General features: G+C 36.0%; 2 protein-coding genes across 9 annotated transcripts; one reads left to right on the plus strand and one right to left on the minus strand.

The window, feature by feature from the left end:
- The first annotated feature begins 1,285 nt into the window (after positions 1-1,285).
- Positions 1,286-26,113, plus strand: LOC135123531 (tyrosine-protein kinase Btk). 8 transcript variants are annotated; one of them, XM_064048285.1, is made up of 12 exons: positions 1,286-1,783; positions 2,599-2,803; positions 2,926-3,084; positions 17,445-17,658; positions 17,710-17,775; positions 17,827-17,955; positions 24,094-24,287; positions 24,361-24,532; positions 24,582-24,750; positions 24,804-25,041; positions 25,089-25,222; positions 25,277-26,113. In XM_064048285.1, exons 1-12 carry the CDS (start codon positions 1,634-1,636, stop codon positions 25,376-25,378), a joined length of 1,932 nt encoding a protein of 643 aa, XP_063904355.1. In that variant the 5' UTR covers positions 1,286-1,633; the 3' UTR covers positions 25,379-26,113. The 8 variants fall into 8 exon arrangements, with proteins under 8 accessions (XP_063904355.1, XP_063904364.1, XP_063904372.1 ...); XM_064048294.1 differs by lacking the exons at positions 1,286-1,783; positions 2,599-2,803; positions 2,926-3,084 and adding an exon at positions 10,318-10,454; XM_064048302.1 differs by lacking the exons at positions 1,286-1,783; positions 2,599-2,803; positions 2,926-3,084 and adding an exon at positions 10,549-10,643.
- On the minus strand, positions 25,930-26,726 carry LOC135123592 (large ribosomal subunit protein bL21m). Its single transcript, XM_064048387.1, has 2 exons — positions 26,582-26,726; positions 25,930-26,530 (listed from the first exon to the last, which is right to left on the minus strand). Exons 1-2 carry the CDS (start codon positions 26,724-26,726, stop codon positions 26,106-26,108), a joined length of 570 nt encoding a protein of 189 aa, XP_063904457.1. The 3' UTR covers positions 25,930-26,105.
- Positions 26,727-26,788: the final 62 nt, after the last annotated feature.

Consider the following 26,788-nt stretch of genomic DNA (forward strand, 5'->3'; position numbering starts at 1 on the left):
TTAAAATCCTTATTTTTCTATGAGAGGTTACCATGTCAAATATGTTCTTAAGTAATCGTATATACAAAGACAACTGAATGTATTAATTAAAAAAAAAACCTAAAAGACAAGCCCCACCTATTCGTCCTGAAGAATTTTTCATTCGTTGTCAGACCGAGAGGCGGAGACTAATCGCAAAATCGATACTTTCCTACAAAAATTTACCATCTTAAACACGTTTTACTTGCCAAGACAAGACTGATTTTGGCAAATAATATAATCTCTAAGAAAATAGAGGGTGGGTGGGCGGGGCTGGTATTTGCTAAGACAAGACTGAATTTGACAAATGATATAATCGCTAAGAAGATATAGGGCGGGTGGGCGGGGTTAATACTTGTTACTATTATGTTAATATGAATTGTTATGTTAATATTTTGTTATGTACTTTATGTAATGCCTTTATATCTTTCGGCGTAATAAAGCACTATTATTATTATTATTATTATTATTATTATTATTAAGACAAGATTGATTTTGACAAATAATAATTATATTCTCTAAGAAAATAGAGGGTGGGTAGGCGGGGCTAGTACTTGCTAAGACAAGACTGACTTTGGCAAATGATTTAATCGCTAAAAAAATGTAGGGCGGGTGGGTGGGGCTAGTGTTTGTTAAGACAAGATTGATTTTGGCAAATGACATAATGTCAAAAAAAGGAGAGGGGGGTAGACGGAGCTAGTAATTGCTAAGGTAAGTTGCATTTTAAATGTACATATTTTTAGAGATATAAGTTCCTTAATTTTAATTAACTGTATTAACAAAAAATGTATTTACCGTCTCCAAAAAAAAACGAATTTTAAAAACAATAAATATAAAAGAAAAATATAAAATATACAAATATATTAAGAAAAATAAAGATAAATTGGGCAAAAATATTAATATATCGGTAAATTTGCAACACTGGCTGACATGATTCTTTAATAAATTTAAACATTACACCAAAAAACAGGGTGATAATAGAAAAAAAAAAGATTATTTTGATTCACGTCTTTATTTGTGCAACTTAAGCACTAACAAATGCGTTTAATCCGGGCCTGCGTTTTGCGGCGCTGGCCACTCCTCTGCGCCGCTGTGATGTTTACGTTGCTGCCAACACTTGTCCCCATCTCCCTATATTTATTTTTGTGTTGGCTGAAATGCGTGCACGTGACTCATCCTGCGCCTCTCATTGGCCCGTTCGAACCCGTAATTGACATTTCACTGTGACAAATGGCCTTCCCGTTCGTTGCCCCCGCTCGGCACGTTGCCTACCCCCCGTAAACAAGCCAGGCCCAGGGCCCCCATGATGCACATTTCTCGGAAGCGCCATAACCGGCGCATTCCTGCCAAAAGTGGCCGTTTATGGGCGTCCTCCGCATAAACATTCCACCCATAAAACCCTTCCAGGAATCCTCATTCGGAGGCACGACAAAACGAGCAAAGCGTGCCCACCTCACGCCGAGTTTATTCTAAATCTGTTCGACTGTCATCCAGCGCTTTATCCGGCCGCGTTATCAATCACTCGTGACCTTCAGCGAACTAGTGTGGCCAGATGACGAGGGAAATAATTTGAATGCTTCCACATAACCTAAACGCGACGAGGAAAATGTGAGGGATGGCCCTCCTCACCGAGAAGACCGTCAAGGAGGGCTACATGGTGAAGAGGTCGCAGAACAAGAAGGTCTACACCCTGGTGAACTACAAGCGGCGCTGGTTTGTTCTGACGAAGAGGTTCCTCATCTACTACGACACGGACAATGAGCAGGTGAGGGCGTCGAGGGTGGCTTGCACCCTGCGTGGGCGAAAGGGCGGGGAGGGTGCGCACGACGCAGGGTGGGACAGCGGCCGTCCATTGCTATTTACGTGTGTCAAAATTCCCCATTCTTGTAAACAGAGGTGGATTAAGAGCGTCGGCCGTGCTCAGGGGGCTTCCGGCACCTGGTATGTAAAAAATGGTCGTTGTGGCGTGCAGGACGGTTGTGGTTTGCTTGCATGAGCTGTTAGAACGGACATCACGGACACGATTTTCCGCGTCATGGGGTGTTTTATTGGGTTTTACAGTGTGATGGGGTACATGGGGGCTCAGTAATAATGTAATAATCAACGATGGGGCTGCAGCTCCATTTTGATTTTTTTGTGTCAGCCCTTTTGGGTTTTAGCTGCGTGCGCTAATTTTAGATGGGTCGTTCGCCACTGATTAAATTGAGGCTTTGTTGAAGGATGGGGTCAGTATTTGCAAACGTGGATGTTTTATCTGTTTACCACAAATGTTTAAATTGTGATAATTTATAGCCCGGAGTTTGTACTAGATTTTGGGTTGTTGGATCAAGTGCGGCTGCGTTTGTGACGTGGGTAGCTGATTTTTTTACAACTTTATACATTCATTGATGTTTATCTGGTGTCTCACACTTATCAATATTTAACGATTCGACAACTTCTTATTTATTAATCTCGCATGCGATAATTTTTTTGGACAAAAAATTTCATATCAATGGCAAAAAATCAAGACGGATTCATAAATCACCAGTACTTGGTAGTCGTTATTTTATAAAGTTTCAATAACATTTCGTGTGTTCTTAGAAACGCAAGGAGAAGGGTCGGGTGGACTTGAGCGCCGTCCACTCGATCGAGGCGGCGGTGCTGTCGGCCACCCCCGAGGAGATCGGCATCCAGGGCGACTTCTACCCCTTCCAGCTCGGCTATGTGTCCGACGACTACTACATCCTCTACCTCGTCGCTTTGAACGACCCCGAGCGCACCGACTGGATCCAAACGCTCCGAAGAGGTAAGTCTGCGGCTAAACAGAGCGTCGGATTTGGCAAGTGGAAACCGCCAGTCGTTAGTTAACGGCGATCCGCCGCATTTGTTGTTGTCATTGCACGATTACACACTTCTCGATTCGTCCAGCGTGTTCCAACAACCTCAACCTCCGCACCACTTTCCACCCCGGCAACTGGACCGGCAAGAAGTGGACGTGCTGCCAGCGGACCTCCAAGACCTCGGACGGCTGCAAGCTGTGCTCGAACTGGACGCAGGAGGAGGACGGCGATAAGGAGAACACCAACAGTGAGTGGAAATGCCGTCATTATCGGGATTTGGTGCGCTTTCCGCTGATAGCGGGATTTCCGGGGAAGGCATAATAAGCGACAATTATTCAGATTTAATCGGGGGTTTTTTGCCGAGTGTTATGTCACGGAGTCGATCGGTTTCTTGCGCGCGACGGATGAGTAATTGTGAAACTTATTCATTCTTGGCGATGCTATGGTTAATTAGGTGTTTAGAGTTGCGGTTGGGTTATGGGAGAAATTGTGGAAATTGGGTCGAACGGATAGATGTGATGATAGGGGTGACATTGTGGGAAAGTTAGTGTGTCGGTAGTGGAGATAACGCCGTTTTATTCCACTTTTGATAGTGGAGGGGGTGGGATGACAAGGGATTTATTTACTAGTTTCAGCTTGATGGCTCTTATCTCATACTGTTTAGGTGGCTATCATCGATTTGCTCCACCTTTTTTTTTTTATTTGAAGTTGTCGCTCTAAATTATTGCGTGAGATTCGGTACGAATTATTTATGTGACCAGAGCAAAGCACAAATGTAAAGTGATTCCGGTTAGAGATAAATCGGCAGAAATTCACCGTTGTCGACCTATCTTGAGTGACAGGCAATACGGTAGGAAAAGTCAAACTGAATCGTTAATTGTTATCAAGCGAATGTATAAAATTTTGTTCGAAGTTCGTTCTTGTCTCAAAATTACTGAAGACCCATCAGAAAAAAATAATTTCAAAAAATGGCAATATTTCAACGGGCGATTCTGGAAAAACGGTTGAAGTGGCTTCTGGGGGTCGAAATCTACAAGAAAGCGTATTTAGTCAAGTTTCAAAATTGGTCAAAAATTGGTCGAAATTTTGAAAAATTGGAAAAATTTTAATTTTGCAAAAGTTGTCTAAAAATTCTGGGATACAGATCTCGACATGCTCTTTCCAAAAATATGGCATACTTACGGCCACGGAGTATTATTTTCGAAATATTCGGTTCGAAAATTATTTTTTTTTAAGTTTTTAAAAATTGTGATATTTCAATGGGTGATTCTAGAAAAAAGGTTGAAGTTATCGAATAAAGGACACTAAAAGTGGCTTCTGGAGGTCGAAATCTACAGGAAAATGTATTTAGTCAAGTTTAAAAAATGGTCAAAAATTGGTCGAAATTTGAAGAAGAGGAAAAATTTTAATTTAAAAAAAAATTGCCTAACAATTCTCAAAAAATTCTGTGATAAAAATCTCGACGTGCTTTTTCCAAAAATATTGCGTCTTTACGGTCACCGAGTAATATTTTCGAAATATTTAGTTGGTTCGAAAATACATTTTTTTTTAATTTCAAAAAATTGGGATATTTTAATGGGCGATTTTGGAAAAACATTTGAAGTTATCGAAAAAAAGACACCGAAACTGGCTTCTGGAGGTCGAAATTTATAAGAAAATGTGTTTAGTTATGTTTCAAAAATGGTCAAAAATTGGTCGAGATTTGGAGAATTGAAAAAATTTTAATTTGAAAAAGTTGCCTAAAAATTCTGAAAAAATTCTAGGATATAGATCTCAACGTACTATTTCCAAAAATATACATGTTTACAGTCACGGGGTAATATTTTCGAAATATTCGGTTTGAAAATATATTTTTTAATTTAAAAAAATTGCTATATTTCAATTGCCGATTCTGGAAAAACGGTCGAAGTTATCGAAAAAAGGACACCAGAAGTGGTTTCTGGAGGCTGAAGGTCTAAATAATCTACAAGGAAACGTATTTGGTCAAGGTTCGAAAATGGTCAAAAATTGGTCGAAATTTTGAAAAATTGGAAAAATTTTAATTTTGGAAAAGTTGTCTAAAAATTCCGGGATACAGACCTCGACATGCTCTTTCTAAAAATATGGCATACTTACGGTTACGGGGTAATATTTTCAAAATATTCGGTTCGCAAATCAAATTTTTTTAAAGTTTCTAAAAATTGCGATATTTCTATGGGTGATTTTAGAAAAAAGGTTGAAGTCATCGAATAAAGGACTCTAGAAGTGGCTTCTGGAGGTCGAAGTCTAAAAGAAAATGAAAATGAAAGAAAGTTAAGTTTCAAAAATGGTCAAAAATTGGTCGAAATTTGAAGAATTGTATAAAAAATTTTAATTTTGAAAAAGTTTTCTAAAAATTCTCAAAAAATTCTGGGATATAGTTCTCGACGTGCTTTTTCCAAAAATATTGCGTCTTTACGGTCACCGAGTAATATTTTCGAAATATTTGGTTTGAAAGTATAATTTTTTTTTTAATTTCAAAAAATTGCGATATTTTAATGGGCGATTCTGTAAAACAATGGAAGTTATTGAAAAAAAGACACCGAAAGTGGCTTCTGGAGGTCGAAATCTGCAAGAAAATGTATTTAGTTATGTTTCAAAAATGGTCAAAAATTGGTCGAGATTTTGAAAAACTGGAAAAATTTTAAATTTTGGAAAAGTTGTCTAAAAATTCTCAAAAAATTCTAGGATTTAGGATCACAACGTGCTTATTCCAAATATATAGCATGTTTATGGTCACACAATAATATTTTTGAAATATTCAGTTTGAAAATAATTTTTTTTAAATTCTAAAAATTTCGATGTTTCAATGGGCGATTCTGGAAAAATAGTTGAAGTTATCGAAAAAAGACACTAGAAGTGGCTTCTCGTGCCCAAAATCTACAAGAATATGTATTTAGAAAAATTTTCGAAAATGGTCAAAAGTTGGTCGAAATTTTGAAAAATTGGAAAAATTTTAATTTTGGAAAAGTTGTCTAAAAATTCTCAAAAAGTTCTGGGGTACAGATCTCGACATGCTCTTTCCAAAAATATGGCATACTTACGGTCCGCGATAATATTTTCGAAATATTGGATTCGAATATCAATTTTTTTTTAAGTTTTTAAAAATTGCGATAATTCAATGGGTGATTCTGGAAAAAAGTTTGAAACTATCAAATAAAGGACACTAGAAGTAGCTTCTGTAGGTCGAAATTTAAAAGAAAATGAAAATGAAAGGAAGTTAAGGTTACCGAGTAATATTTTTGAAATACATATTTGGTTTGAAATTATATTTTTTTTAATTTTCAAAAAAGTTGGGACATTTCAATCGGCGATTCTGGAAAAACGGCTGATGTTATTGAAAACAAGACACCGGAAGTGGTTTCTTTCGGAAATAGTCAAAAATTTGTCGAAACTTGAAGAATTGTATAAAAAAAAAATTAATTTTGAAAAAGTTGTCAAAAAATTCTGGGATACAGATCTCGACGTACTATGTATTTCTAAAAATATATATGTTTACGGTCACAGGGTTAATATTTTCGAAATATTCGGTTTTAAAATAATGTTTTTTTTATTTCAAAAAATTGCGATTTTTTAATGGACGATTCTGAAAAAACAGTTGAAGTTATCGGAAAAAAGACACCAGAAGTGGCTTTAGAGGTCAAAATCTACAATGAAATGTTTTTAGTTAAATTTCGAAAATGGTCAAAAATTGGTCGAAATTTTGAAAAATTGGAAAAATTTTAATTGAAAAAAAATTGCGTAACAATTCTCAAAAAATTCTGGGATATAGATCTCGACCTGCTCTTTCCAAAAATATTGCATCTTTAGGGTCACCGAATAATATTTTCGAAATATTTGGTTAAAAAAATTGCGATATTTCCAAGGGCGATTCTGCAAAAACAATTGTACTTATCGAAAAAAAACATCAAAAGTGGCTTCCGGAGGTCGAAATCTACAAGAAAATGTATTTAGTTAAATTTCAAAAATGGTCAAAAATTGGTCGAGATTTTGAAAATTTTAAATTTTGGAAGTCAAAAAATTCTCAAAAAATTCTGGGGTTTAGGATCACAACGTGCTTATTCCAAATATATAGCATGTTGATGGTCACACAATATTATTTTCGAAATATTCAGTTTGAAAATTTTTTTTTTTTAATTCTAAAAATTTCGATGTTTCAATGGGCGATTCTGGAAAAACAGTTGAAGTTAGCGAAAAAAGGACACCGGAAGTGGCTTCTCGTGCCCAAAATCTACAAGAAAATGTATTTAGTTGAGTTTAGAAAATGGTCAAAAATTGGTCGAAATTTGAAGGTTATTTTGAAAATTTTAATTCTGGAAAAGTTGCCTAAAAATTCTCAAAAAACTCTGGTATATAGATCGACGTGTTTTTTTCAAAAATATAACGTGTTTATGGTCAGAGGGCAATCATTTCGAAATATTCGGTTTAAAAATCAAATTTTTTAAAATTTTCTAAACATCGCGATATTTCATTAGGCGATTCTGGAAAAACGGTTGAAGTTATCAAAAAAAGGAAACCGAAAGTGATTTCTTTAGGTCGAAATCTACAAGAAAATGTATTTTGTTAAGTTTCGAAAATGGTCAAAAATTGGTCGAAAATGGGTATTGGAAAATATTTTAATTTTGAAAAAATAGTCTAAAAGTTCACAAAAAATTCTGAGGTATAGCTCCCGGCGTGCTCTTTCCAAAAATATAGCTTGTTTACCACCATAGAGTTATATTTTCGAAATATTCGGTTTGAAAATCAATTTTTTAAAAAACATTAAAAATTGCGACATTTCAATCGGCGATTCTGGAAAAATGGTTGAAGTTATCGAAAAAAGGACACCGGAAGTGGCTTTTGTAGCCAGAAATATACAAGAAAATATGTTTAGCTAAATTTCGAAAATCATTGAAGGAAGGAAAATTTCATGTTTGAAAAAGTCGTCTAAAAATTCTGAAAAAATTCCAGGTTATAGATCTTGACGTACTGATTCCAAAAATATGGCGTGTTTGGGGTAACGGAGCAATAATTTCGAAATATTCGAGGTGATATTCGGATTTTTTGAAATTATTAAAAATTGCGATAATTCACCATGTGATTCTGGAAAAATCGTTGGAATTATAAAAGAAATGAGACCGGAAGTGAGTTCTGCGGTCCGAAATCTACAACAAAATGTATTTAGTTAAAAGTGGAAAATCGTCAAAAATGGGTCCAAATTTGAAGAATTGAAAAAAATTCACTTTTGAAAAAGTTGTCTAAAAATTCCCAAAAAACTCTGAGATATAGATCTCGACGTACTGTTTCCAAAATTATAGCGTGTTTACGATTACGGGGTCATATTTTCGAAATATTCGGTTCGAAAGTCAATTTTTTACAAAATTCTAAAAATTTCGATATTTCGGTGGACGTTCCGAAAAAACAGTTGACGTTATCGAAAAAAGGACACCGGAAGTGGCTTCTGGTGCCCAAAATCTACAAGAAAATCTATTTATTTGAGTTTCGAAAATGGTCAAAAATTGAACGAAATTGAAGAAAGGGAAAAAATTATTTTCAAAAAGTTGTCTAAAAATTTTTAAAAAATTCTGGGATGTAGATCTCGATGTGCTCATTGCAAAAATATTTACGGTCACCGAGTAATGTTTTTTTAAACTTTATAAATAAGATACGCCGGTACCTGTGATGTATGAATCCGTGTTGAATTTTCATCCATAGACATCCAGAATTTTTGGAAAAAATTCAAAACTGAATAACAATATTTTGCAATATAAGTTTGAAACCGCAAAACTTTTCGGTTTCATAATTTTTCGTGTTTGCAATTTTAGGATCCGGTTTATTAAAAGTTAATCACGATCAATTTTAATTAAGGTCCCGATTTTTTAATTTTTATTTACTTGATTTTATCCACAATTTTTCGTTTCATTTCCGTTATTTTTTCAATGTTTCTTCATATTTTGCAATTTTTCGTTCGTTTATTTCATTCTTCAAATTTTTCATTTTTCAATTCCTCGATTTTACAATTTTCAGGTTTTTTAATTTTGCAATTTTTGGATTTCTCAATTATCCGATTTTCGAATTTACAATATTTGGTTTTTTCGATTTTGTAGTTATTCGAGTTGTAATGCCCGTTTGTACCGTACTTTTAATCATCTGATCAACGTATGCTTTATTTAATTTGACAGATTTGTGAATGAAAAATTCGTCACAATTGAGATCGGGGCGGGTGGGTGGGGTTTATTTTTTTTTTTTTTAATATATATAAACTCTATATCTATATCTTTCAACACCAGGATAGTCAGCATGTTTTCAGTTTCTTGCTAGGAAAAAAGACTTCGTATATTTAGAAAAAATGGACAAAATATAAGCCCCGCCCACCCACCCCATCTCAATTGTGATGAACTTTTTATTCATCATGAGCTGAAGGGTGGAGCTTAGTTGCAAAATCCTCGTTTCTTTACAAGGAATTACCATACAAAATACCTTTTTAATAGGGTAGAATTTTCCAGTGAAATCCCGCCCCTTGGTCTGATTAGGAATGAAAAACTTAATCTTTGTTTATTTTTTCTTTATATTCCTAGTTTTTTTTCAACAATTTTTTGGCACAAAGAACACGAGATATTATAATAAAAAACATAGTGTCAATATATTATTCAATAATTTTGGACTGTACTTCTAATGTAAGCGACGTAGAATAATTTTTTCGAAAAACTGAAGAAATGAAAAACTGAGAAATATAAAAATTAAAAAATTTAAAATTCAGAACTCGTGACATTTCAGATCGAAAAACTGCAAAATCTAAAAATTGGAACGTTCGAAACTTGGAAAATCGGAAAACTGGAAAATTTAAAAACGAAAACTCGAAGAGATATCGCAGACTTGTAGAAAACAAAAACAATAATTGTTATTGTTATTTCCCCAGAGGATATGTCATTAATATAATATTCATTAAAACATTTAAAAATTAAATTTCAAAATGTTTTATAATTTTGATTTTTTTTTAATAATCTAGACGTCGTGCTATTCGAAAAATACAGCGTGTTTATACAGGGCGACCACGGAAAATCCGGTCAGCGGGTGAAATAAACAGCTGGCTGGCAGTTTTGAGGCAGACATTTGAAAGAGAATGTCCACTAGACCACTGGACTGCTCAAGGCAAATAAAACCACAGGTAGCGACCCAATAAGGGCGAAAATTGTCAAACCGCAGACCCAGTACCCGTCTAACAACTGTCTAATTGACCTTTTCCGAAGTGCGTAATTAAAAACACCTTGCGACCTTCGCCGAATCTCAATGATATATGATAATAGTAATAATAATAATGTTGTCGCGGTGTCCCTTCGAAGGGCACGTCACCGATGCGTCGACCCCATCTCCGTCCGTCCGTCCGTCAAGCAACGTCCTTGATCCTGACCCCACCGCACACGAAAATCCGCTTATCTCTTGTCGAATTCGGAGGCAGGTGGGCAGCCGTGGGCCCGTGCCAGTGCGGCCGCGACCGTGTCCGTCTCCGCGTCGCCGAAATGTGCCTCGACAGCTTCCTCCTCGAGTTCGCGTTCAAGATCTTCCCCATCCTGCGGTGCCTGCGTCCCCGCGCCCGCCGGGACTCCGCCGCTCCTCCAGGTGCGTCTCTAGCCCTAGCCGCACATGCGTCCGCGTGCGCTCGAGCCTGACCTGGCGTGCCGTTTCGTTTTTGTTTTGGTCGGCGTGTTACGGTGTCGAGCGTTGTCGAGTGTGCCGCGACAATGAACGTACTCGCCGCGAGGGTCTTCGGCGGCTGCCGGTGGGGCTTCTGGAATGCGACCGAGACAGGTTAACGATCCACTTGAATTCGTTGTGCGACGGGTGCGCGGGTCCCGGAGCGGCGTCGGGGGCTCCGGGAGCCGATTTCCGGCTTGCGAGCTGGACGGCTGATGAGGTCAGCGGTGATGCGAGGAGTTTGGTATTGCGGGTATGCGATGGGTTCGAGGTTGGGTCGGTGCGGATGGGTTTTTCGGGGTTCGAGGTGAGGTGCCGGATGGGGTAATGATGGGGAGTTTGTGTGGGCTGGACGGTGCCGAGTAGCACGTGATTTATGGGTGTAGGTCGCATTATTCATGGTTGGGATGCTGGATGGTGTGCGGTGTGGAGTACGCGACGGGTAATTATGAGTGGGGGAACAATAAATTAATAACAAGATAAGAAAGATAGTAAATAAGATTAAGCGGGTTTGAAGTTTACCATTGTGTGGTTGCGTTTATTCAGTGACGTAGGAAAGACTGGGTTTACGGTAAGCGGAGATGGGTTACGACGGTGAATTTACTACTTGCGGAATGTCGCTTTTGTTTTGATTTTGCCGACTTGGGTACTGTTTGTGTTTTTATGTGTGTTTTTTATTTCCTGTAATTTGGCTGAGTCGGCTGTTGGCGATTTTATTAGAGATAATTATAATCTTGGAAATTCCTGAACTTATTATCGTGAATTTTTATAGTTTAGGAATATCGTGTGCAAGTGGTGAAACGCTAATCAGCTCAAAAGTTTTGCAAAGAAAATCCTGCTTAAATTTTATAAAATAACATGTGATTTGTTAGTCGGTCTTTACTAAAAACAGTTTCACTTATTAGAAACTATAAAACCGACTGGTCTGATGAAATCCTGCAAATGTTTTCTCCATCTTCCCATTTTTGAGTGATTGTTTAATTGGCGTTTTTGTCATCGCTTTTTTTTTGTTCAACCAGTACGAAGAAATAGGTCTCCCGTTTCCGTCTGTCTGTCTGCCGTCCCGGATTTTTATTAGTTTTTGACTCCGTGTTGAGTTTTTACCCGAAACGTCCAGATTTTTGGCAAAAAAACAAAATTATAAAACAACATTCATCTTAAAATTTTGCCAGATAAATGTTATCTCAAATATGCAAACTATGATCAGTCCATACTTGTGATTTATCACTGCATTCATATTTTTTAGATTTGCTTAAACAGGGTGGTTCAAAAAAATTAACGACTGAATTGTTAAAAAATAAACATGCAATCAGATTTAGAAATTTAACTCCTTACTATGGAAATTTGCAATTTAACACTTTATCTTAGCCAAGTACTAGCCCCGCCCACCCACCCCTATTTTCTCAGAGGATATGTCAATTGCCAAAATCAGTCTTATCTGAGCAAGTACTAAAACCCGCCCACCCGCCCCTATTTTCTCAGAGGATATGTCATTTGCCAAAATAAGACTTAGAGAAAATAAAGGGCGGGTGGGCGGGGCTAGTACTAGCTAACATAATTCTTATTTTGGCAAGTGATATATCCTCTGAGAAAATAGGGGGCGGGTGGGCGGGGCTACTACTTGATAAGATAAGACTGATTTTGGCAGATGACATATCCTCTGAGAAAATAGGGGGCGGGTGGGCGGGGCTAGTACTTGTTAAGATAAAACTGATTTTGCCCCTATTAATCTTGTAAAATTCAACAGCAACGAGTTAAATTCCTAAATCTACCCGAAATGTTCAAAATATGATGAGTTTTTACTTGTGAGTTATCATTGCATTCATATTTTTTAGATTTACTTAAACAGGTGGCCAAAAAAAAATGAATGGGTCGATTAAATTTATTGATTAAATCAGGAATGGCTCACTCCATTTTCCCAGAAAATTTTGAGAATACAATACTGTTATTTTTCAATTTCCATTTTACACTAAAGTAAGTTAGTGAAATGGTGAAAGGAGGTAGGCGGGGCTAAATTTAGCTTTTATCTAGTTTTATGAGCAAGCAGTAGCCACGCCTACCCACCCTTTCTTCGTTCCAGAGACTACTCTTAATATTGTTCAGTCCTATCTTAGCAAGTTTTAGCCCCGCCCACCCCTTTTTTTCTTAAAGGATGTCATTTACCAAAATCAATCCTATTTTAACAAGTACTAGCCCGCCCACCCGTCCCCTATTTTCTTAGAAGGTGTGTCATTTACCAAAATTTTTTGATCTTTTTTCAATTGACATCCACCTTTCATTCGGACCAGATCAAATGAATCACTGAAATGGAGACGGGGTGGGTGGGCAGGGTGAATTATACGTTCTTTTGTAAAGTGAGGATGGGAACTAATAGAACGTAAACTGTGAAAAAAGCGTCAGTCGAATTTTTTTTTTGTTACTTATTTGCTATAACATTTTTTTCTTATTTCTGAAGATGAAAACTGAGAGAACGGGTGGGTGGGCGGGACTAAATTTAACTTTTTCCCACAGAATGTTTTAGACTCAAGCAATAGCCCCGCCCACCCACCCCCTTTTCATTCCAGGGATTATTGATAATATTGTTCAGTCATTTCGCAAAATCCGCCCTCTATTTTCTTAGGGGGTATGTAATTTGCCACAATCAGTCTTATCGTAAGTACTATACTGTACCAATCCAAGTTGATATACGTGTCCTTACAAAAATCTTTATGACGCCATCAAAAAATTGTACCTCAGAAGCGAGGGAAGTTCTGTGGAAACAACTTTCGCCGAATTTTTTTGGCACGTTTTTGTGATCTTTTTTCGTTTGTATTTTGTGCCGTTTTTTTGTCTTTTTTAAGTTGCCTTCTCGTGGTTTTTTGTTGCTTCTTTTTTTTTGTTATCTGTCATCTTTTGATTGCCTTTTTGGTAGCTTTTTAACAGTTTTTTGTAGATTTTTGTCGCTTTTTTGTGGCATGTCTGGCCCCTTTTTGAAACCCCTTCTTGAGGCCACTTTTATCCCTTTTTTTAATCGCTTTTTATTGCTTGTTTGGTTACTTCTTTGTTTCTTGTTCCCCTTTTTGGTTTTTGTGCTTTTTTGACACTTTTTTTGGGTTCCTTTTTGTTGCCTTTTTCGTTGTTTTTCAGCTTTTTTTGTTCATTTTATTCTTACATTGGTTGCTTTTTGCATTTCTTTTCGACTTTTTTTTCCTTTTTTTGCTGCCATATTTTGGTCGTTTTCATTTCTTGTTGGAGTTCTTGGTACCTTTTTTAACCTTTTTTCCCCTTGCGTTTTCGTCCCTTTTTTTTCTTGCACTCTTTTGTCGCTTTTTTGATCTTTTTATCGCTTTTTGTTGTATTTTTTTACACTTTTTTCGGTTTTTTACCGTTTTTTTGTCATATTTTTGTATTTTGGCATTTTTTTGACGATGTTTTTGTTTTATTGGCATTTTCTGTGGGCTTTTTTTCCATTATTTTTTCCTTGTCCTTTTTGGCATCTTTTAGTCAGTGTTTTGTCACCTTTTCTGTTGTTTTTTCGTACGTTTTTTTGACACTTTTTAGGCGCCTTTTTTTTCACTTTTCTATTGGCTTTTTTTTCACTTTTTTTGCAGGGTTTTTTGGCGCGTTTTTTTGTCGTCTGTTTTTGTGGGTTTTCTTGGCCTTCTTTTTTTTGGCCGTAATTGCTTTTTTAAGGCCATTTTTTTAACTTTTTCGTCGTCATTTTTGTCACTCTTTGGGTTTCTGTAGCGTTTTTGTTCTACTTTTTTGTAGTTTTGGCGCTTTTTTAACGTTTTTTATCTCCGTTTTGTCGCCCATTTCGTCGTCTTTCTTGGCCCTTTTTTGTTGGATTTTTAAATAATCTCTTTATCTGTAATATATATTTTAGTAAACTTCTCTTTTGTCGCGTTTTTGTTCCCTTTTTTCGTATCTTTTTTTGTCGGCTCTTTTTTTCTAGTGTTTTTTTTTGTGCCCTTTTTAATAGTTATTTTCACATTTTTTTAGTCCTTTTTTCTGTGGGTTTTTTTATTATCAACTTTCGATGTCTTTTTTCCCCCTATCTAGCCTTTTTTTGTAATCTTTTTTCGTTTCCTTTTTTTTATTGCCTCCATTTTGTGGTAATTTTTTTTTAGTTGATGTTTTCTTATCGTTTTTATCATTCTTTTTTCTCTTCATCGTTTGTGGCTTTCTTCTTTGTTCTTTATGTCGCCTTTTTTGTCGTCTCTTTTTTAATGGCCACTTTTACAGTTTTTTAACTACTTTTTTGTCGCTCTTTTTATGGTCACTTTTTAGCGTTTTTAGCTATTTTTTGCCACCCTTTTATTTTTTTGCCGCATTTTTTTTGCCTTTTTTTTCCGCAATTTTTGTCTCCCTTTTTTGCATTTTTTTGTCCCGCTTTTTTTTTCCGCCTTTTATTTTCGTCTTTTTTGTGCCTTTTTTGTTAGTTTTTTTATCGATTTCTTTGTTGTCTCTTCGGTCGTTTTTTTGTCACATTTTGTCCCCTAATTTTTGGCCGCTTTTTTTGTAGCTCTTTCTTAGTTTTTCCGCCCTTTTTGTTATCGACTTTTTTGGTTCGGTTTTTGTCTTTTTTTTTTAGTGGCGCTTTTTTTATTGCCTTTTTTTTGTCCTCCTTTTTTTCTCGCCATATTTTTTTGTGGCTTTTTTGGTTGATTCTTTTTTTGTCGCTTTTTTTTTATACCTCTTTTTTTTAGTGTTTTTACTGCCTTTTTTTCGCCTTTTTTTTTCGACTTCGTTTTTTATGGCTTGTTGTTTTTTTTTAATTTTTTTTTGGGACTTTTTTTCTTGATTTTTTTTGTGGCTCTTTTTTGTGTTTTTTGTGTACTACATTTTTGGTCGCGTTTTTTTTCGACTTCGTTTTTTCTGGCTTTTATCTGCCAATTCTTTTTGTCGCCTTTTTTTGATAGTTTTTTGACATTGTTTTTTTACGCGTTTTTGCCCCTTTTTTGGTAGTTTTTTTTTTAGTATTTTTTTTATTGCCTTTATTTTGTCGTCACCTTTTTATCGCTTCTTCTACCCCTTTTTATAGTTTTTTTTGTTGTGTTTTCTTCGTCGTCTTTTTGTGGCTTTTTTGGTCTTTTTCGTGGCTTTTTGTGACTTTTTGTCGTCTCTCTTATCGCCCTTTTTTGGTCGCGTTTGTTGTCATTTCTTTCCATTGTCTTTTTTGGTCCCCCTTTTTTGTCGATTTTTTTGTCCGTTGTCGCTTAAAAGTAAAATTTACAAATTCAAATTTTATAATTTACCTAAGAAACTCGAATTTGTTTGTAAAAAAACAAATTCAAGTACTTCAGGAGCAAGTAAGTTCTATCTAAATATTTTTAGGGGAAGTTCTCAGCACAGCACAGCATGTAGAATACGAAAGCGTGTACATACATATAGTTAGATATCTATTAAAAATTAGAGTGGAAACACTTTGAGAAGAACACACCAACAAAATGTCTTAGGTTTTTCGTAGTTTTTCATACTTTAAACAAGCATTACAGCTATGTATCTCAGAACTAAAAAAAAATGTGAAAATAATTTTTAAAATGTTCTTATAATCACACTTACGTGTCACTTATCTGATAAAAAAACATGGCGGATTTCTTTAAAATTTTTGGTATTTAATTAATTAACATTGATTTGTGATTACACAAGATTAACAAAATTTTTATATACGCACCTTCTATTTTTTTTTTCTTTTAATAGTTCTTTGGAACCGTTATAATTTTTTTCAAGTGGAAATGCGATGAGAAGAACATACGTCATCAGAACGTCATTTACGTTTTGACCAGTGGCGTATCACTTGTTTTGAAATGGGGATTGAAAAACTACGAAAAACCGTGAAGGAATCACAAAACATGTTGAAATTTAAGAAGTTTTTCACTATTAATCGCTAAATATATTCCAACAAAAAATTCAATTAAAACTTTGTAGCAATCAAAAAAAATTACGACCAATCCGTGAGAAAATCCGCCGTTTCACTACAACCAATTTTCGCCATTTTTACGACCACTATTCCAGATATGCGTAATACGGCCGCATAAAAGCAGCTTTATGTCTTCATATTGCACATTATAGCCCATTTCCGCAACGCGATTCCGTCACCGGATCAGACTCCACCTCGCCCCCGACAAAAAATCCCCCCGACCGGCCTTGGTAAAAATCGCGCGCGTACGTGCACTTTTCCAGAAATTATCGACACAGAACGCTAATTATCATGCACACGCCGTGTCCGGATGCGGCCGCCGACTCGGCTTTCCACCAGACTCGACTTCCGTCCGTCGGCGTAGACCGCCACTGTCAGCGCCGCCGAAAATCCCAAATTTACGATCTCCTCCAACTGTGCACGCCGTGACATAATTACAGTCCATCGCCATATTTCTCCTACTTGTTAACAAACTTTCATTTCGTCGCCGCCGAAGCAATCCGTCCATCGGGTATCAACGCGCCGCTTTACGACCGAAATGAAACATTTACGACGGGCGGAGTTGTAGAGGGCGCTGCTAGTTTTTTTCAAATAGAATATAATATAACAGAACCAAGGTAAGTTGGCTGTGTCACGTAGATGGTCGATGTTCGGTGTTTGAGTGACGTCACTCTTGCACTCCGAACGTCGTAGCGTCTACATCCGACGAACGCTGTTCGAGCTCGGCGATCTAACGGTGAGGCAAGTCGAGTTACCTTGGCACAAAGCAGTCTTCTTTCAGCTCCGCCATGTTGCTCTGGTGCCCAGTTGTTCGGTTTTAGTGGTTTAGTTTGATCAAAATGCAGTTCGACATGCTGGTCAACGTCTTTAGGAGCGCCACTGGTAGGTCGTAGGGCGGCGGGTGGGGGCGCTAGGTCCGATTCGACTTAAGTCACATTACTTAGTGTCGCAAAAAACTGCACATCCTTGCCATTTGCGTTCGGGTCACGGTTGCTGAGTTTCGAGGGTTGCAGGTGCACAGTCGAGCCCGATCATGCCCGGTGGTGCCGCCCCTGGCACGCCCTCCGCCAAACAGAAGGAGAAGGCGCTAGTGCGGACGAAGGTTGTGGTGGCCCTGTACAACTATAAGGCCATCGAGAGCGGCGATCTCTCGCTGGAGAAGAACCAGGAGTACGAGGTGATCGACGACTCGCAGGAGCACTGGTGGAAGGTCAAGGATGCGAAGGGGTGAGTCGACCGGGTGGCGGGGTGAGTGTGCTAAGGGTGTTTTCTTCGCAGGAATATCGGCTTCATTCCGAGTAATTATGTCAAGGAGAAGGAGCTGCTGGGGTTGCAGCAATACGAGTAAGTTGCGGTTTGGGGGTTGAGGGTTGATTTTGTGGGTTTTGCGTGCAGGTGGTACGTCAACGACATGTCGCGGCAGCGCTCGGAGTCGCTGCTGAAGCAGGAGGACAAGGAGGGGTGCTTCGTGGTGAGGAACTCGTCGACGAAGGGGTTGTACACGTTGTCGCTATACACGAAAATGTGAGTTTTATTTTATTGTTTTGAGTGTGGCCATCAAAAAAAGTGAAGGTGACGAAAAATTTCTGATGAACTTATAAATATTCATAGTTGCAAAATTAAGGTTGTGAACTTTCGTTTTTTTCAAAAATCAGGAAGAATTCGGAATACCTGTTTTTTATTTAACGAAAATATCACATCTTTGGAAAAAGTCGTCTAGTAGACCATGAGATTTATTTTTAAAATAATGATGTTGGTACAGCAGCTGTTTGACACTTGATTTGAAGTTATTTGACCGTAACTGTCAACCAAACAAGGAACGTGCTAGTGTTGCCAACATATTTTTTTTACATTAAATTCCAGTGGTTGCTGGACGACATTTTTTTCAATCATGTGGTTCTGGTTATTTAGTTGTGACACTTTCCAAACCTTGAAGATTTCATTAATTAAATCTTGGTGTTATTTTATAAAAATTGCAAAACCACGCATCTATTAAATAATTAAAAAAAAAATAAATTGGGGGTCTCCTATTTGTTTTTAGTGGCTTTTTTAATTTTTTTTGTTTAATTGCTTTTTGGCCGTTTTTTTGTCGTCTTATTTCGTCCCTTTTAGTCGTCGTTTTTTGTCTCTTTTTTTACTAACTTCTTTATCGCTTTTTGTGACTTTTATTACGTTCGTGACGCCTTATCTTCTGCTCTTCTTTGGTGAGTTTTTTGTTGCTTTTTTGACTGTTGTTTTTTGCCGCCTAAAAGGAAAATTCGCAAAAACAAATCTTTTTTTTTCGCTAAAAATATCAAACTTTTGTTGCGTATTTTATGTTGTTTTATTTGAATGAGAAACGGGAAAAACAGTGTTACAAACGCGAGTCAAGTTTAAAAAATTGAAAAATAAAAAAATCGAGTTAAAACGCTGAAGAAACGAAAAATGCGAAATTTAGAAACGCCAAAAATTGAAAAAGTAAAAAATTGAAGGATGGAAATTATTGAAAAATTCCAAAACTGAAATATCAAAACATTGATAAATCGAAAAATTGAAAATCGGAAAATCGAGAAGTCGGCAAACCGAAAAATTGGATTGAACAAGGAAGAATCGAGAAATCGAAGAATCGGAAATTTAGAAACGTCAAAAAGTGAAAAATTGCAAAACTGAAACATTGAAATATTGAGATATCGAAAATTTAAAAAATTGAAAAATAACCAGAAAAATCGAGGAGTCGAAAAATTGAAATGTCAAAAACCTGTAAAATCGAAAAATCTGTTAGTTGAAAAATTAATCAAGTAATTGAAATTTAGAAACGCCAAAAATTGGAAAATCAAAAAATTGAAAAGCTGTAATTTGAGAAATCGAAAATTTGAAATATCGAGAAATTGGAACGAAAAATTGAAAAATCTCAAAATTAAAATAAATATTGAAAAATTGAGAAATCAAAAAGTGGAAAAACAAAAACCGAAAATTTATAAAATTGAAAAATCAAAAACTTGAAAATTTGGAAAATTTAAAATAGGGATATCAAAAAGTCTAAAAATCGAGTAATCGATAAGTTGAAAAATCGAGAAATTGAAAACTTAGAAACGTCAAAAATTGAAAAAAATATTGAAAAATTAAGAAGTCAAAAATTTTAAAAATTGAAACATAAAAAACCTGAAAAATCGAGAAGTCGAAAGGTCTCGAGTCGAAAAATTGAAAAACCGAAAATTTTTAAAATTGAATTGAAAAACTGCGAGTTTGGGAAATCGATAAGTTGAACAATCGAGAAATTGAAAATTTAGAAACGTCAAAAATTGAAAAATCGAAAAATTAAATAATCGAGAAATCGAGGATTTGAAAAATCCAGAAAAGCTAAAAATTGAAAAATCCCAAATCTGAAACATTGAAATATTGAAAAGTTAAGAAATCGAAAATTTAAAAAATTGAAAAATAAAAAACCTGAAAAATCGAGAAGTCGAAAAATTGGGAATTGGGAAAATCAGAAAGTCGAGAAATCGAAAAGTTGAAAAATCGATAAGTTGAAAATTTGAAAAATCGAGAATTGGAGCAAAAAATTGAAAAATCCAAATTGACAAATCGAAAAATTGAAAAATCGAAAATTTAAAAAATTGAAAAATCAAAAACCTGAATATTTGAAAAATCGAAAAAATAGGGAAATAGGAAAATGAAAAAGTCGAAAAATCGAATAATCGAAAAGTTGTAAAATTGAAAATTCGAAAAATAAGTAACCTGTAAAATCAAAAAATTAAATTGAAAAATTGCGAGTTTGAGTAATCGAGAAATTGAAAATTTAGAAACGTCAAAAATTGAAAAATCGGAAATTTGAGAAATCGAAAAATTAAATAATCGAGATCGAGGATTTGAAAAATCGAGAAATTGAAACGAAATATTGAAAAATCGAAAAATAAAAAACCTAAAATCGAAAATGTAGAAACGCAAAAAATTGAAAAGCTGTAATTTGAGAAATCGAAAAATAAAATCGAGAAATTGGAGCGAAAAATTGAACAATCTCAAAACTAAAATAAATATCGAAAAACTGAAAAACCGAAAATTTATAAAATATCTAAAAATCGAGTAATCGAAAAGTTGAAAAATTGAATTGAAAAACTGCGAGTTTGGGAAATCGATAAGTTGAAAAATCGAGAAATTGAAAACTTAGAAACGTCAAAAATTGTAAAATCGGAAATTTGAGAAATCGAAAAATTAAATAATAGAGAAATCGAGGATTTGAAAAATCCAGACATTGAAGCGAAAAATTGAAAAATTAAGAAATCGAAAATTTAAAAAATTGAAAAAAAAGAAACCTCAAAAATCGAAAAGTTGAAAAATCGAGAAATCGAAAATTGAAATGTCAAAAACCTGGAAAATCGAAAAATCGATCAATCATTCAAGTAATCGAAATTTAGAAACACCAAAAATTGAAAAATAAAAAAATCGATAAGTCGAAAATTTGAAAAATCGAGAACTTCGAGCGAAAAATTGAAAAATCCAAATTGAGAAATCGAAAAATAGGGAAATAGGAAAATGAAAACGTCGAAAAATCGAGTAATCGAAAAGATGAAAAATCGAAAAATCAGTAACCTGGAAAATAAAAAAATTAAACTGAAAAACTGCGAGTTTGAGAAATCGAGAATTTGAAAATTTAGAAACGTCAAAAATTGAAAAATCGGAGATTTGAGAAATCGAAAAATTAAATAATCGAGATCGAGGAGGTGAAAAATCGAAAATTCAGAAACGCCAAAAATTGAAAAGCTGTAATTTGATAAATCGAAAAATTGTGAAACCGCAAATTTAAAAAATTGAAAAATAAAAAACCTGAAAAATCGAGAAATCGAAAATTCAGAAACGCCAAAAATTGAAAAATCAAAAAATTGAAAAGCTGTAATTTGATAAATCGAAAAATTGAAAAATGAAGAAATTGGAGCGAAAAATTGACATCGAAAAGTCAAAAAATTGAAAAACCGAAAATTTAGAAAATTGAAAAATCAAAAACTTGAAAATTTGAAAAATTAAAAAAACGAGAAGTCGAAAAATAGGGAATAGGAAAATCAAAAAGTCAAAAAATCGAGTAAACGAAAAGTTGAAAAATTGAAAAATCGGAAAATTTAAGAATTGAAAAATCTGTAACCTGTAAAATTAAAAAATTGAATTGAAAAGCTGCGAGTTTGAGAAACCGATAAATTGAAAAATCGAGAAATTGAAATTTTAGAAATGGAAACATTGAAAAATCTCAAAACTGAAAAATCGAAAATTTAAAAAATTGAAAAATAACCTGAAAAATCGAGGAGTCGAAAAATCAATCAAGTAATCGAAATTTAGAAACGCCAAAAATTGAAAAATCAAAAAATTGAAAAGCTGTAATTTGAGAAATTGAAAACTAAAAAAATTGATATCTCGAAAATTTGAAAAATCGAGAAATTGGAGCGAAAAATTGAAAGATTCCAAAACTAAAATAAATATCGGAAAATCAAAAAGTCGAAAAATCCAGTGATCGAAGAGGTGATGAATTGAAAAATCGGAAAATTGAAGAATTGAAAAGTCAGTAACCTACAAAATCAAGCAATTGAATTGAAAAGCTGCGAGTTTGAGAAATGGAAAATTTTAAAAATTGAAAAATAAAAAATCTGAAAAATCGAAAAGTTGAAAAATCGAAAAATTGAAATGTCAAAAACCTGTACAATCGAAAAATCAATAGGTTGAAAAATCAATTAACCAAATAATCGAAATTTAGAAACGCCACAAATTGAAAAATCAAAAACAAAAATCGAAAAATTGAAATATCAAAACATTGATAAATCGAAAAAATGAAATGTCAAAAACCTGTAAAATCGAAAAATTGACAGGTTGAAAAATCAATTAACCAAGTAATCGAAATTTAGAAACGCCAAAAATTGAAAGATGAAAATATGTAATTGGAGAAATCGAAAAATAAAAAATCGAGAAATCGAAAAATAAAAAAATCGAGACATCGAAAATTTGAAAAATCCCAAAACTAAAATAAATATCGAAAAAGTGAAAAATCAAAAACCTGAAATTTTGAAAAATTCAAAAAAACAGAAGTCGAAAAATAGGGAAAGTTGAAAAATCGAGTAATCGAAAAGTTGAAAAATCGAGAAATTGAAAATTTAGAAACGTCGAAAATTGAAAAATCGGAAATTTGAGAAATAGAAAAATTAAATAATCGAGAAATCGAAGATTTGAGAAATTGAAGCCAAAAATTGAAAAATCCCAAAACTGAAACATTGAACTATTGGAAAATCGAGAAGTCGAAAAATCGGGAAATGGGAAAATCAGAAAGTCGAGAAATTAAAAAATTGAAAAGTTGTAATTTGAGGAATCCAAAAAAAATCGAGAAATCGAAAATTTGAAAAAGCGAGAAATTGGAGCGAAAAATTGAAAAACCAATAATTAAAAAAATTGAAAAATCAAAAACCTGAAAAATCGCATAAACGGACAAATTTTGAATAACAATTTACCATACTTCCAATAATCTTCAAATGTTTGCAAGATTTAATAGTATTTGGTTTTGCATTTTCAAAGTTAAACTGCAAACTCTTGCCATACAAATAATTTTAAGGAACATTTTAACAAAATATGTTTGTCTAGATTCTAAAATTAGTAGATGTCAAAACATCTAAACGGATCCAATTGCGAATTTAAAGAGGGACACTATATACACGCGTTCTTCTCACAGTATTTCGACTGTACTAGGCTACTTGTAAAATGCAGATAAAAAATCATGTTGCTATGAAAAACGATGCGATTTTTTCATAACATTTCCCAAATAATAAACCATTTATCTGTTAAATCAATTAAAAAAAATAAATAAATTGAAGGTGCATGACAAAGTATTGCTAGAATGAATAAATCTTGGACCGGGCTGGGTGTGAAACCATGGGTCGTTTAAGTTGAGTAACCAGAACAAGTTCAAAATCAATTATAAATTAGATGTACAGGGTGGTGAGTGCTTCTGAAATACAGCGATTTTTTATTGGCAGTGGCTTCGTAAATTTTTGGTTTAACAGTCTGATTCTCGTTATTTTTTTGAAAATTACTCCCCCATTTTTCAAATTGTCCTCCACAAGTCCCATTACGAATTCCGACCACTGAGCCCGTGAGCCTACGCCGTAAAATTGGCTGCGGTTTCGACCAAATTTATAGGACGTTGTAATTAAAAATCATCCTTGAATTGATAACATGGACGTTAATTAACTTTGGCTACAAATACGAAGAAAAACAAGTATTGTGTAAAATTAAAAAAAAAATTATGCAAATAAACAGTAAATCGATCGTTCAATAAAATTGAAGTCCAAATTGAGCAAGATCTGAAGTAAATAACCCAAAATTGCGGTAAACATTGCGTGAAGAAAAACACTATAAACCCCGATCATTCACCAGTTGTAACAACTAAAAACGATCGTAAAATGCCACTTTACCAATTAAATGTGACCTCACGGACGGCCTTGAAACAAACGTGAATGAATTATATCACGAGTAAATACCTAGGATTACACGGAAATAATTGATAAATCCATCATAAGACGCATTTTGTCATAACGGAACGAAAAATGTTCCCCTTGCACGGAATGGCAATTAACTTCGTCACGAAGCTATTTCTAATATAGACAATTTAGTAGTTTTAGTTCGAAAAACAAAAATATTAAATTTTTCTAGCCCCCACCCCCACGTCAAACACTACCACATCAAGCAGAACGCCCGCGGCGAGTTCTACCTATCCGAAAAACACTGCTGCAACTCAATCCCCGACCTAATCAACTACCACAAACACAACAGCGGAGGTTTGGCCTCCCGTCTCAAAACTAGTCCATGCGACCGGCCCGCACCTGCCACCGCAGGTCTAAGTCACGGTAAGTCGCCACATGTCCTCTCGTGATTGGTTCATGTAATCAAGCGCCCGCCTGCAATTGGTTCAAATTTCAGACAAGTGGGAAATCGACCACAACGAGCTCATGCTGCTCGAGGAGCTCGGCAGCGGCCAATTTGGCGTAGTCAGAAGGGGCAAATGGAGGGGCTCGATCGACGTCGCCGTCAAAATGATGAAGGAGGGGACGATGTCCGAAGACGACTTCATCGAAGAAGCGAAAGTCATGACGTAAGTGATTTGTGGTGACTAGATCGTTGACGACTAATTAGGGGTGCAGTAAATTGCAGCACACCAATTTGGTGCAACTGTATGGAGTCTGTAGCAAGAATAGACCGATTTTCATCGTCACTGAGTATATGAGGTACGGGTCTTTGCTCAATCACTTGCGGAGACACGAGCAGTCGCTGTCGAGCAATCAAGGGTTGCTACTGGATATGTGTATTCAGGTACGTGGGGGTGGAGTTGGTGTGCAGGGGTGACTTGGTTTTTGGTTGGGTAGGTGTGCAAAGGAATGGCCTACTTAGAACGACACAACTACATACATCGAGATTTGGCTGCTAGAAACTGTCTGGTGGGGACCGAGAACGTGGTCAAAGTGGCCGATTTTGGGCTCGCTAGGTACGTTTTGGACGATCAGTACACTTCGTCCGGTGGTTCGAAATTCCCGATCAAGTGGGCGCCCCCGGAAGTGCTCAACTACACGAGGTTTTCGTCAAAATCGGACGTCTGGGCCTACGGTATGTCCGTGTGTGCACTAAACAAAGAAGTACGTTTTGTTTTGCAGGTGTCTTGATGTGGGAGGTGTTCACGTGCGGGAAAATGCCGTACGGGCGCTTAAAAAACACCGAGGTGGTGGAGAGGGTGCAGAAGGGGATGATCTTGGAGAAGCCGAAGGCGTGCTATAAAGAAGTCTACGACGTACGTTGTCGTGTCGGGGTTTATAACGTCAACTTGACTGTGTTTTTTTCATAGGTTATGCGAAAATGTTGGAGTCACCTACCGGAGAACCGGCCCTCGTTCCGCATCTTAAAAGAACAATTAATTAGCGTTTCCCAAGGTATCCTGGTCGATTGACTGGCCCAACTCGTGTGCGAGTCGGTATCAAAGAGTTCATCAAGTTCAACGTCTACGTGTGATCTATGTTGTAACTACGAACAAACCTGGATCGGAATATGCGAGACTCTAAAACGAGAGGCTCGCAAAGCCAAACATTAAAGACTCTGGCCAGACGAAAGAATCGACTGGTTTAGCTTTTTTGTATATCGAATGATGGAAGATCGTGAAGCGACCATCAAGTAGCGACTAATTTATTTGACTAGACGTTAGTTTTATTATCGTGCTTTAAAAATGCTACAGCCGGCGGGAAACTTTAGGTTTTGTGATATTTGTTTTAGTGAAGATAGAGCGTATATAATCATGATAAGCCAGTCGTTTGTGATCAGTAGGAAATACCAACTTTATGTATTTAATCTAAGATATTGTTGCATTTATTATAAGACTTTATTGTGCGAAAATCGGGGCAACCCACAAAAATTGGCATTTATTAGACGCTTTATTTTTGACTGTTAGTTACTTAAAAAATCTATGGTAATTGTGATAGATTGGGTTAGGTAATTGAAACATCATTTCCTTTATCAACTTGTTGCATTTCAAAACGTGACGCCTATTCGACTTAGAATTTGTATACCAATTTTTTTAATCTTTTATACAATTTTTTTACCTATACTACCAACTATATCCACGATATAACTGTGTTCAGTTTGTAATGCTGTGTATTTTAGTATAAATAAATTGTATTGATTTAAAAAACGCGCGTCTCCAGACCCGTCACGTCCGGCGGGTGGTTGACTTCTCCGACGATTTCTATCCTATTGACGCGCAACATAGTCTGCGGCACCCGCATAAAGTTGATCCTCATGTACTGTTTCCTCCGCTTTTTCTTAAAATGGGTCTTGGTATGGGACAAAGTCTCTTCGATCACTGTGGCCTCTACTCGTACCAAACCCCGCTGTACCAGCGGCCGCCCGACTAAAGTAAAGTCGCGTCCGCCTACCAGCAACACCTTATCCAAACTAATGCGGTCCCCGGCCCCTGGAGGCCAGTAACCCTCCACCACGAAAACGTCCCCCTCTGTGACCTTCACCTGCTTGCCTTGAATATGCACCACAGCGAACAAGCGACCTTGCTTCGCCTGCGCCACTTGCCGATTCACCTTGTCGATTACATCTACAACAATTAAGACTTAAATTAAGACAAAATTAGCCAAATTGGTTTCACCTTGGTAGGTTTTGCGCTCCTCTTGCGCGTCCACGATTTCGTAGGGCGTAGGCACGTTGGAGTACAAACGCGGCAGGAACTGTGCCACCGGTTTGGGGTAGCTACGTGCAAAAGTCGCGAAAATCTTGCGAAGCGCCCCGGCCATGATTGAGGTTATGTGAGGTTAGGTTGCCCTCGTTGACAGACTTGACGGGTGTTTGACAGTAA

The sequence above is a fragment of the Zophobas morio genome, unplaced genomic scaffold, assembly GCF_036711695.1.
Source record: "Zophobas morio isolate AGI-343-1 ecotype UQ-CSIRO unplaced genomic scaffold, CSIRO_AGI_Zmor_V1 ptg000002l, whole genome shotgun sequence".
NCBI lineage: Eukaryota > Metazoa > Arthropoda > Insecta > Coleoptera > Tenebrionidae > Zophobas > Zophobas morio.